Below are 12,114 nucleotides of genomic sequence, written 5' to 3' on the forward strand. Positions count from 1 at the left end.
ACCGCGTACACACCTTCTGCGCCACTATGCAAAACGTACAACTAGCATATAGCTCAAATCGGATCGTCTTTAATGCCTTAATCTCTGTCATCACCTTCGTCTGTGATTCATCGGGACAATTCTCTAATGTATGCCGCACATCAACATCTAAACCTTAGCACTGTCGGGTGTAACATAACGGGCACTTGCCTACCTACGAATCCAACTAGGTTTCTAAATTCCACACCTCATGCCCCTCCCGCTAGCTGTCGGTTTCGACTCGCCATCGTTACTAACTTCGCTGTTGCTTCTAGGCCTCGAACATACGGCTCTCGCCAGCTGCATCTTAGTCGGCTGCAAACCCTTAATCGAAACTAACGGAACTGCAACGTGACTAGGCTATGGGATGGCCCTCCTCAAACGACGTTATATCTTAGTCCGTGAATGGCTAGGGACTAGCAACAACGACACTCCTAGGAACTAAAACCTCACTGCTTGGCGCTAGAATACCTATGCTGCTACTAGGGACGGCGATTCCGCTGTCTACCCATCGGCTCTGTCCCTTACGCTCGGCCTATGCTACCTGCTCTCGATTCGCTCTTTGCTCTTTAATGTATGCCGCCCGTCGTGCCTCTGCGTCTTCAACTATAGCATTATCCTTCTCACATACATCACATCGCTCCTCCCCCACCTCGCACCTCTTCTAGTCCTATCGGTCGTCCATCTCGCTATCTAAATATATCCGTCGACACTTACTGCCGCTTAAAAACCTCTCCATCTTCTCCCATTCAACCTACTTGACCTCCTACGGCCGCATCACGCGACTCTAGATCTTCTACGGTTGTGTCCGCGCTTTGGCCCGTGCTATCTTCTTCTGCAACTCCTCCTACCAGCCGGCCAGCATCACAACGATGGCTTCACTCCGCTCGCCATCCCGCCTACCACGACCGCTCTCCTAACTATAACTCTGCATCTAGTAAATGTACCTAGCGTGAATGACCACCTAGACATTAGGGGCATCGATTCCCAACCCAAACGCGTTTGTAGCTACAATCAACCGCCCATCGCCACGCTGCCACCGTTCCATGATTGCCCCCTTCTCCTCTCGATCTCCTACCTCGCGATAATACTAGTGACAACCTAATGCCTTACTTAACTCCTACGTCCGCTCAATGCTTCCCCCATACACAATGATCTTAGCAGGCGCCGCGTACTGCTCTAACTTCTCCCCTACTAACTGGCAAATGGCCCCCGTCTCATCGCTCTCATCGGCATACTCGTGAACGGAATACGCAATGTTAGGCCGCGTCGTAGGTCCCCGAAACGTCTACACCTCTTCTAGCTTAATCTTCATAATCCGCATGAACTCGGGCTCGGTATGCTTCGGCAACGTGGCTGTCAAAAACACCATCTGCACCTCCCGCGTCAATAATGCCCCTAACTGCTGCATCTAGGGCCGGAAATCGGGCGTGCTGTCTATAACGGTGTAACACTCGTCAAACACGATGCGGACCAACTCCCGACGACCCTGCAACTCATTTAAAAACGTACCGAACGTCTTGCTAACCGCTAACTTGGGTGTGACGATGACAATCTATGCTTGCATTTCCCCCATGCGCTGACTATCCCACTTCGTACACGAAATCCCAACCTACTAACACCGCTCAACTATATGGCCCTACAACGACACTAACGGCGTGATGACAATCGTCGTCCCGGATGACACGCTCTTTGCCGGAATCTAGAATAACATCAACTTCCCTACACCGGTCCCCATCACCACCAATATGGGGCTCTCGTGCTTCATAATGGCCTCTAACGCCGGCTTCTGCAACCCACGGAACTGCGTGCCCGCCCTAAACATTTCTTCTAATGCCTACTAGATGTCGACCGTCCGCAACTTCTTCTACCGCTAGGCTTACACCTCGTCCATCTCGTCCTTAAACGATGGACGCTTGCGCTTGCTCCCACGCGTAGGGTCTCCCTAACACGCGGATGCAAACTCTAAAAACCGATGCCACGTACAACTTACCTATCGAAACTTCTCCCAACGGCTGATGATGGTATTATTGCCCTCCATTAACTCACAGGCGTAAATCATGCCCGTAATATGCGTCCTATGCCCAGCCTGCAAATCCCACGGATCGTCGCTAGCCGCATTATCCTCATCCCAATTCTCATCAGGATCCCACTTTCCGCTCTCGTCCTCGAATCGATTTTCTCGACAAAACTGCTGTGATATGGCAATGGCAATCTAGCGCCACGCACTAATGCTTAATATGGACTAGCTTCCTATCCATCGATTGCTAGCGTCCTGCATAATCTTCCGCACCCGTTCGGATGTCCATGACAATTTAGTTCGCCGCCCCTTTTCTTCCTCCTAGGTTTTCTCCTTTTCCTCTTTTGTTCCCTTCTTCCCCTTCCCCTTCCCCTTTTTCATACCCCCTCCCCTCTCTAGACCTGTCCACTAACGATGCTCTTTCTTCTCGGCATCCCCCTATAAAAATGCGCTAGACACGACCTTTCCTGTCATCTAGAACTAAATCTTCTCCTAAAACGGCAACACAATCTACAAATAATATACCAACAACTCTCTAACTTCTTAGGGTAAATACCGGTAGATGATCTTGATGTTGCTACTGCTACGGTACCCCTTATGGTACTAGCCGACCAAACCCACTAACCCGTTCTCTATGATGACGTTTCGTACGCCCCCGTTCGCTGTATTCTTCCACTGCAACCCTAAAATCTCTGTTGCACGACTAGGCTGCCCGGCACATAAATGGATCAATATCAACAACAACTCTAAAAACCGCTCTACGTGTTGTTGGTATGCTTCACCCGCGCTAGGCTTCAACAAACCGTCGTCGTCTAAAAACTGCTCCCGTAACGCCTGCTCCTAGTATATCCGCTCAAACAACCACCACTCCTTGTAGGCGCCGAATTTGTTTCGTTCGTCATCCAAAAACGACCAACTAACCTTAGTCTCCGACGGCTAGTCGACGGTATTGTCCTAATCGATACTAGGTACGCCCCCCTCATCCGTGACCACCATCAACTTCCTAAACAACTCGTCTCGCGCCTCTCCAATCAATCTATGCACTATGCTCCGCAACTGCGACATCTAGACACGGGTGCTAGGGTACAACACCTCATCTCGAATCCACTAGATCTTCCTAGCCGCTAGCGTGGTGTATCGTATCTTGAATCCGTACGAACGGGTCTAGTATATCTACTGCATAGGCGTGGGATCGCAGCCGCCGTAGGCCATGGTCGTAAACTAGGCGACAAACTACTTAACTAACCAGTAATAACTAGTCGCCTTCTTTCGCGCCTTAACCTCTGTCATCTCGCTCTAATACGTACGAATCTGCTCTTACCTCTGCTCGTACGCCTCCTGAACCACCATCAACCGTGCCAACTTAATCACTGCTGAATATTTAGTGGTGAAATCCTCAGCATCGTGCCATCCTTTGTCCCCCTTTATCATCAAAACGGCCAAACCGCTAATGATGGGGCTTTAGTACTCATTGTCTTGTAACGGGTGGTCTAACAACGTGATGCAAAACCGCAATACCTCCCACTAGATCTGCCGCATCCATTTGGTCTCTTTAGACATCTCATCCTCAAAACCCTCATCGACTTCTTCGGCCGCCCCCTTGACGCCCTCCACCCCCTCGTCATCCTCCCCATCATTAAACCCCTCGTCTTCATTACGGTCTTCGCCCACCGCGTTCTTCTCCTGCTCCCCCTTCTACCCCTAAAACGCCTAAATTTTATCTCTCACGGTTTGCATAGCCGACTGCTACGCCTCAGTCAACACGTACAGGGGTCGGAACTCGGCCTCATCATCCTCGGCTTAGAACACGAACAATAACAATTGCTTCTATACCTTAACATACCGCTCAATGGTCGTGATGTCCATCCAACTATTAAACGGCATGTTCGTCTCTTTATCCACCTCTTTCCTGTTTGCCTCGAACAACGTTTGTATCCCGACGACCTTGCGTACAGCATAGTGCTGTGCGTCTTAAATCAACCACTTGAATGCTATGCACACTATGGCCAAATAGGGTTCGTCCTTTCCATCGACCAGTTCAACATACTCTCGCACCTCCTTACGGTCGATGCCGGCTAAATGGGGGATGCACCTAACCCGTCTCAACCATAGACTCAGCTCTTTAGCTTCGTCAGTCTCCTTAATCTTCCAGTTCTCCTCCTCCTTAGCCTTCTCGAACGCCCTCTACATCTCCTGCTTAGCCGCCTTAAACTAGTCTGCCTAGGACGCCATTCGTGGGGTTAGGCGTGGCCCTGTCTCGACGGGTTAGACCTCGAAATACTATGATTTGTGTCCCTGCTTAAAAAACCGCTAGTAATGGATTCCGGTCTGCCATAGCACTCTAGGGGTTAGTTGCGGATTGACCTTTCTAGGCCGTCCTCCCTACTCTTTGCTTTTCCATTAATGAACATTCCCGCAATGCTCTCGCATCTGCTATAGCGAACAACATATATATCGGCATTCTTCCTCGCCTATCTTGAATGTACATTGCATCGCATTGGTCTTAGGTGACCCTAATGCGGGAATGGGTGCTACTGTTAGTAGTGGGAACGGGAACTCACTCTAGTGTAATGCTCCGGGGTTAGGGACTAAACCCTCAATCTAGGCTACATCCTGTTTAATTCTCTCACGCGTTGCTTTACTTAACCTATGGGGTTTCTTAGTCGCCTTCTTCTCTCTACGGGGTATCTAGGGTGCAAAATGTGCATCGATCTAGCTAGGTAATATAGCATATTAGCACTTTTTACACACAATAACGTGGAATTCGGGCAAATGAATTAAAAATTAGTCCATGTTTCTAGTTCTAGGGTTCTGCCTCTATACTTCTCCTTCCTCAACTATACCTTTAATATACCCTTTATGGTCTTCCTCTATGTTGCCCTTTTATTTCTTCTTCTATTTCTCCCGTCTTATGTCTTATATTGATTTCGGGGTGCTAGATGTGTTCCGCGTTCCTTGTTCTTACATGGCTTATGCAAATCCTCATCTCCACACACGTGACTTACCCCAACGTCAACCCTAACCCCAACGACGCAAAAAACGTGGAATTTGTACATTCTAATGATGGGAATCGACTCTACGGGGCCACTTACCTTAATGACTGACCTTTTAACGTCTTTTTTCGGGTTTTCTAGGGTAATATGAAAACCTGCGGGCTGTAACCCACGGGGTGCCCATTTCGCGTAATTTCCACAACTTGACCGGGGTTGCTATTGGCCCTAAACCCGCGGACTGTACTAACTAGATAGGACAATAATGGATAGGCCTAAGCTTAGTATAATATAACGATGTAATTAGTAAGGCTAGTGTTCTATATTTGCTAAGCTTACTTTAGCTCCTAGTAAGAACTAGCTAATAGACTTTAAACGTATAGAAAGCTAAGGCAAGTGCTAATAGTGCTTAAAAATCAACGGAAATTAGGGGGGGTGTTTCTTAGGCTTAACTAGGACGTATAGTTCGAGCCGATTTCCGGCACCACGCAGGATAATCCACTAGCGACTGCTATTTCCATATCTAGGTAGAATGGCATCTGATGATCGTGAGCAAAAGGTGGGAAGGGATCTACCGAAAAAATGGTGAGATAATGCGGACGAAGACTTCTGTCTACAGAAGCCGTCGATATAGAGTTCTCGTCTGTACGATATTCAAGAACAGGTTAGACTAATTCCTTCTTCGAGGCGCATGAGCATCGGCCACCATGACTGCAACAGCATGCGTTCGCTAGATTCAAATTAGATACATCATACGGAATTAGTGTGATTCCTATGAATAACTCACGTGGGAGTTCGCTGTCCTCGCCATGCGTGCAAGCTTTCTTTCCACTGATCTTCTCTCCACAGTCGCACTTGACATGGGCCGAGCGTGACTTTCGCAGCGTTCGACAATGGGGGCATTGTGAGTGTGGGCGACCTTGTTTGCTGATATGTACAAGCGGGCGATCTGAAAAGAGATAATAATTTTGTTTAGCGGAAACCATGGATGGGTTTGGAAGCTCGCCAGGGAAAACGTCAACTTACCAGAGTGCTGACAGTTACTGGCCCGGTGCGCACGCATGCATCGCATGCGTACTTCTCCCCGCCGATCAACATTTTAGATCTCGAGCTAAGGCAACAGACCGATGTCAAGAGAAATACTACTCTTTCACGAGAGTGGTTGGCAGGATGATTCAACAGCGTGGTGCAGCCTAAGCCAGGCCTCCTAAGGACGAAACGGATCTTTCTAGACTTGATGCGACCGTGGACCCTATTGAGGATGACAAACTAGGATTGTCTTGGCTTCCCTATGGAGAATGCGATGTTTGTGCGGATTATGTCATCGCCACCTCCAAATGTCGTCTAGCCGGAGCGCGTTTTGCGAGGTCTGGGGTGCGGGAACACCATGTCGGATCCACTGCGCGCTTTGTGCGGGTACTAAGCGTCGTGTGACCAAAACTGGGTTTGTGAGGTCCAAGGGCGACGCACCCAACGTCAGATCCACTGCGCGCTTTATGCGGCAAGTATGCGCAAGAACGACATTTGCTTTCTAACATTTGCTTTCTATCCAAACCATCGAACGCTCCCGAAGGCTCTCCTGATTATGCCGCTGGTTCGTTTAGTATGTTTGCGTCTTTGTGCAACTGTTGGGGTCTGCCCGCCAGTGACTTTAAATAGTCAACTCTATCACCATCATCCTATTCTGCCTTATCATATTTGTCTTGCCTGCACACATCCACTATGAACTCGGTAATACTTCTCGCATCGAACCTTCATTGTCCGTCTTGTGTCTCCTACGTCCAGGACGTCCTGTCTCACCTGCTAGGAATCTCATCTGCAAACGAGGTGTCCCTAATAAGCCAAACTATACGGGTTGTATTTAACAGCAAGATCATCAACTATCAGTCAATCACCGACGCCTTGACTGCATCGGCTTTCGACGTACAACATGTTTCCGTTTTCGACAACCATGGACGACTAGCTGAAGAGCACGATCTTGCAACAAGAATCAACCACAGCGAGGCATCGCGGGTGCGATTCCAACAGAAGCACATGGAGAATTGCAATTCTTGCCAGAAAGAATGGGGGAGTGGCGGTGCCTCGCCAGTGCTTTCTACAAGATCGACCGCTGCCGCTACGGGTTCTAATGACAACCCGACTGTGATCGATATTGATGGTCCGTCCGAATACGACTCATCCACCACGTACACTGCATCACTGTCGATCGAAGGAATGAGCTGTGGTAGCTGTATCGGGAAGATTACAGCAGGGCTGGAGGGGCTACCGTTCGTCACGAAGGTCAACATCGATCTGCTCACCAACAGCGGCGCCGTTGAATTTCGTGGGAAGATCAACGTAGACCCGATATTGGAGAAGGTCAGCGACCTAGGCTACAATGCAACACTCGTCGAACTAGTAGAACCGAGGCCGAAGTCGACTCCTACCTACACTGCGTCGCTATCGATTGAAGGAATGAGCTGTGGAAGTTGTATCGGCAAAATCACTGCAGGGCTGGAGGGGCTGCCCTTCGTCACGACTGCCAACATCGATTTGCTAACGAGCAGCGGGTCAGTGGAGTTTCGAGGGGACAAGAAGAATCTAGACCTGATATTAGACAAGTTTAGCGATATGGGCTATCGTGCAACGGTCGTTGAATTAGTCGAGCCGAAGTCCAGTCTTGCTTCACAAGAGCGGGTAGTCGACCTCCAGATCGACGGTATGCACTGCATTCGCTGTCCGGAGAGGGTCGTAAAGGTTTTGGACGAGTTACGTTCTGAAATGGGGGTTGCTTCCAACCTCCGCATATCAAGGCCGCCCTCTTCCACGGATCCCCGCGTGCAGATCACGTACAAACCGTCCTTGTCGGAAGGCCTTACAATCCGCTGCTTTATCTCCACCATTCAATCCGTCGACTCGGAATTCTCAGTCTATGTGTACCACCCCCCCACCATCGAAGAACGGTCGAGACGAATCCAGCACCAGCAGAGGCGTTCAATCTTGTGGCGTCTAGTGTTCGCCGGGATTGTTGCTATACCTTCGTTGATCATCGGCGTCGTCTATATGGCCCTTGTTCCAGGCGATAATCCTACAAGGATGTGGTTTGAGGAGCCCATGTGGGCTGGGAATGCGACGCGGATGGAATGGGCACTGCTCATCCTGACGACGCCCGTCATGTTCTTTGGCACGGATCTATTCCACCGACGTGCGTTCAAAGAGATCTGGGCCATGTGGAAACCGAACAGTGTCGTTCCAATGCTACGTCGATTCTATCGCTTTGGTAGCATGAATATGCTGATAAGCGTCGGCACGATGGTCGCGTACGTTTCGTCCCTTGCGGTCCTCATCATGAACGCTACGCAGAAAACCGAGAGACACCATTCGATGAGGATGTCTTCGTCTTACTTCGACGTTATCACGTTCTTGACATTTTTTATTCTCATGGGCCAATATCTCGAAGCGTATAGCAAGGCCAAAACCGGAGATGCTGTTGCTATGCTGAGCAAGCTTCGACCAAGCCAAGCCCTCCTTGTGGGGAAAGACCGCGAAGTGCAGAAGGTTCCTGTTGATCAGCTGGAAGTTGGCGATGTGGTCCAGATCCCACGGGGAACTTCCCCGCCGGCAGACGGTACGGTCGAGCAGGACGGTTCCTTCTCCTTCGACGAAAGTTCACTTACCGGCGAATCGAAGCCCGTCCGAAAGACCAAAGGAGACACCGTCTTTACTGGGACTGTTAACGTGGCCGATCCTGTGGAAATCAAAGTCACAGAACTTGGTGGTGCCTCTATGCTCGATCAGATCATCGAAGTCGTAAGGGGGGGCCAGGCCAAACGTGCTCCCATCGAGCGATTTGCTGATGTTCTGACTGGTTACTTTGTACCTGTCGTTACTCTACTTGCAATTGTAACATGGGTGACCTGGCTTAGCCTCGGTCTCTCTGGCAAGTTGCCCGATGCTTGGCTTGATTCTGCGCAGGGAGGGTGGGCGTTCTGGTCCCTGGAGTTCGCCATAGCGGTTTTCGTGGTTGCATGTCCATGTGGCATCGGCCTCGCTGCTCCCACGGCACTGTTTGTTGGAGGGGGCCTCGCTGCTAAGCAGGGCATCTTGGTGCAGGGTGGGGGCCAGGCCTTCCAGGAAGCATCTAACTTAAGTGTGATGGTCTTCGATAAGACCGGCACGCTGACCCAGGGTCAGATGAAGGTTACGGACTACGAACAACTCGATCCAGACACTAGCAAAGATAGGCTATTCTCCATGGCGCGGGAAATGGAATGTATCTCCAGCCACCCGATTGCTCAGGCCATAACTACGTTTTGTGCCTCCAGCTCGGAAGAGGTGACCATGTCGGACATCCGAGAGATACCGGGTCATGGTATGACGGCGAGGTTCACATTCGGTTCGGAGTCGGGGGAGCATGCCGTGGAAGCTGCCATTGGAAATGGAAAACTCCTTGATCTCCTCAATGAGACAGAGGCAGAGAAAGCTGAGGCGCCAGTCAGGTCGGGAAACAGCATCGACAACAAAATCGCAAGAACGTCGAGCAAGAATCTGCAACAAGCCCTCTATCGACACCAAATCCAAGGCCACTCCGTCGCCGTCATCGCCATCCGCTACTCCAACCGCTACAAGGCCGTCGGAATTTTTGCTCTGTCCGATCCCCTCCGCCCAGAAGCTCCCGAGGTTATTGCGTCGTTGCGCAGCCTAGGTCTCGCCATTCACCTTTGCACTGGTGATAACGCCACTACGGCGCATGCCATCGCTTCGCAGCTCAATATCCCTCCTGAAAACGTCCGAGCAGGTGTTCTGCCGCAAGGGAAGGCCGAATACATTCATGAACTTCAACACCCCGCCAAGGGTGTGAGGAAGCTGGTGGCCTTCGCTGGTGATGGCCTGAATGATACTCCTGCATTGACCGCTGCAGATGTCTCCATTTCGCTCTCCTCGGGCAGCGATATCGCAATCAATGCGTCGTCCTTTATTCTACTAAACTCAGACCTTGCTGCGATTCGCATATTATTCACACTCTCCAAACGTGTATTCTTGAGAGTTAAGATGAACTTCTTCTGGGCCGGTGTATACAACGTCACCCTGATCCCAGTTGCAGCTGGAGTTCTCTACACAATCGGAGCGACGGAATACCACGCCGGATGGCGCATGAGCCCAGTGTGGGCTGCCGTAGCGATGGCAGGAAGCAGCATTAGCGTTGTGCTAAGCAGTCTGGCGCTAAAATTGCCCGAACTTAGATGGCCGTTCTAGAGCCTGAAGCCGGATTAAGTTCGGGAGGAAGGATTAGCTACGCGGAAGTAAGAGTGGGTTATCATAGCGTAGAGAGTTATTAAGGATTGTGGGAGCTATTTTATCAACAGGGTAGATTGAATTAGATTTTGTCTATTTGGGCAACCTGTAAAATGTACTGTGTAAGCAGTGATTTCTCGATACCTGAAGCGCACTGAAGACTGAAAGTTCATGAAACGTTATTGCTGTCGTATACTCAGTCGAAACATGCCTTATAAGCAGAAATTATCATCGCTCCCCACCGTATGTCCCTCCAATTGCAATCCAAGCCGCGATCCGTAACGCCGGCGAGGGGAATTAGGTGTGGCAGAGCCGAGACATAGTGCTGGCAGAAGCTAGAGTCATGGCCAGTCTATCAACCTTTAGTCACAGCCATATTGAAATCACGATCCAGAAGTCTTCTACCACAAATGATCTACTGCCATTGTGCTTAACGGTTCTATGAGTACAGCGTCTATGTTACAAGACTGATATACATTCTAATAAACACGCCAGTCAATGACAAGCCTTCCCATACTTCCTCAAACGTAGGTAGTTGTACGGCAGGGGTGCTAGAAATCCCATAGACACGGAAAGCAAAGCTGCGCCCCAGAACGCAGGGGAATCCAACTGGACCACTCCACCAGTGAGATGATAATCAACCGCATTCTCGGCAAGCTCCATCGTGACCATCGAAATTATACTCATTCCCGCAGCAGTTTGACCAGCAGCTACCCAAGGAAGACGATCGCGGCCGAATCGGAGAAGAGTCGTTTCTAGGAGAATCGAGGTCGTGATTCCGGAGGCCACTAGATCGGATCAGTAAGCGTGAACGGACAGCTGTAAACAGTGAGATTAACTGGAGATGGCCATAATTGTCCCCATTCCGAGGGCTGGATGGAACGCTTGAAGGTACCACATGGCCGAAAAATCGCCGACAGTGCAGCCAACCAGGCATCGAAGAGTGTTGATGGTGGCTCGTTTCCAAGTTGATGTCGAGGTCCAGAATTGAGAAGCAGTCAAAGTTAGGGAAGGAGTGGTTGCCGCCTTGCTGCTACAAAGAGTTTTCGGCGCGCTCTGGCAACCTTTTAGCCTTCGCTGAGAACTGAGGACACCTAGTCGAAACGTGCGGACCGGTGTGGCCATGGCAGTTGCAGCTGGTAGGACATACTGTCTCAGAGACCTCGGCGGTAGGCGCAGAAGGGCGGAGGGAGGGGTGATGAGCATGATTGCTGTCTGCGTCTGTCTGCTGGGAGCCTGGGATCAGAGAGAGCTGCGACTCGTATAAGTAATAGAGGACGACCCAAAACCGCTAAAAGCATCTTTGGGGTGGCGATGATGATGGATTAATTGAAAGCATCGATCGACAAAACTGGAGCCCCCGTACGAGTAGCCTGCACCAAGGCGCAGAAAAGCCGCATTGTGTGACGGACGACGCAGAGAACGCGCTTGGCAGTAATTATTCGTAGTCGGAGAAAATTAGGATCTAGTGAGATTTTGAAACCAGTTGCCGTGTCATTACGCAGCCAGTCTGCTTACACATGCGTCAATCCCCAAGTGCTTGTGGTGGGTCTTAGGGCGCCACCGATCCCTGCTGCGCGCTTTGTGCGGCGGGTACCTAAGTCCTAATTTTAGGAGTAGCCAATTAGAGCCCTAAAATGTGACTGGATCCTAACTTCAGTCTTCGTTGTAAGCGAGTATGAGAACCTCCAGTATACAGTAATTTAAACTCTGCGCGCTTTTTGCGTGTATTCGCACCCCTGGCGTTGTCACTCCACGCAAAAACTGCGCAGGATGTGCTGGTCGCATATATAGTGTCTTATCAGTCAGTTT

General features: G+C 50.2%; 3 protein-coding genes across 3 annotated transcripts; 1 reads left to right on the forward strand and 2 right to left on the reverse strand.

Annotated features, from left to right (window-relative positions):
- Positions 1-3,355: 3,355 nt before the first annotated feature.
- VE01_09555 (uncharacterized protein) lies at positions 3,356-3,922 on the reverse strand (the record flags this gene model as incomplete). The annotated part of the gene is made up of 3 exons (XM_018278968.1): positions 3,356-3,485; positions 3,564-3,733; positions 3,872-3,922. 3 exons carry the CDS (start codon positions 3,920-3,922, stop codon positions 3,356-3,358), a joined length of 351 nt encoding a protein of 116 aa, XP_018126190.1.
- A 2,607-nt stretch (positions 3,923-6,529) lies between these two features.
- VE01_09556 (uncharacterized protein) lies at positions 6,530-10,374 on the forward strand. The gene has a single exon (XM_018278969.2). The coding sequence runs from the start codon at positions 6,751-6,753 to the stop codon at positions 10,261-10,263; it is 3,513 nt and encodes a 1,170-aa protein (XP_018126191.1). The 5' UTR covers positions 6,530-6,750; the 3' UTR covers positions 10,264-10,374.
- Positions 10,375-10,704: 330 nt separating this feature from the next.
- On the reverse strand, positions 10,705-11,835 carry VE01_09557 (uncharacterized protein). The gene is made up of 2 exons (XM_018278970.2): positions 11,142-11,835; positions 10,705-11,090 (listed from the first exon to the last, which is right to left on the reverse strand). Exons 1-2 carry the CDS (start codon positions 11,506-11,508, stop codon positions 10,798-10,800), a joined length of 660 nt encoding a protein of 219 aa, XP_018126200.1. The 5' UTR covers positions 11,509-11,835; the 3' UTR covers positions 10,705-10,797.
- Positions 11,836-12,114: the final 279 nt, after the last annotated feature.

The sequence above is a fragment of the Pseudogymnoascus verrucosus genome, assembly GCF_001662655.1.
Source record: "Pseudogymnoascus verrucosus strain UAMH 10579 unplaced genomic scaffold scaffold_62, whole genome shotgun sequence".
NCBI lineage: Eukaryota > Fungi > Ascomycota > Leotiomycetes > Thelebolales > Thelebolaceae > Pseudogymnoascus > Pseudogymnoascus verrucosus.

Coding starts and splice junctions, on each gene's coding strand:
- VE01_09557 (XM_018278970.2), bottom strand. CDS start 11,508: ATGCTCATCACCCCTCCCTCCGCCCTTCTGCGCCTACCGCCGAGGTCT. Junction 11,091..11,141: donor GACAATTATGGCCATCTCCA/GTTAATCTCACT, acceptor GATCCGATCTAG/TGGCCTCCGGAATCACGACC.
- VE01_09556 (XM_018278969.2), top strand. CDS start 6,751: ATGAACTCGGTAATACTTCTCGCATCGAACCTTCATTGTCCGTCTTGT.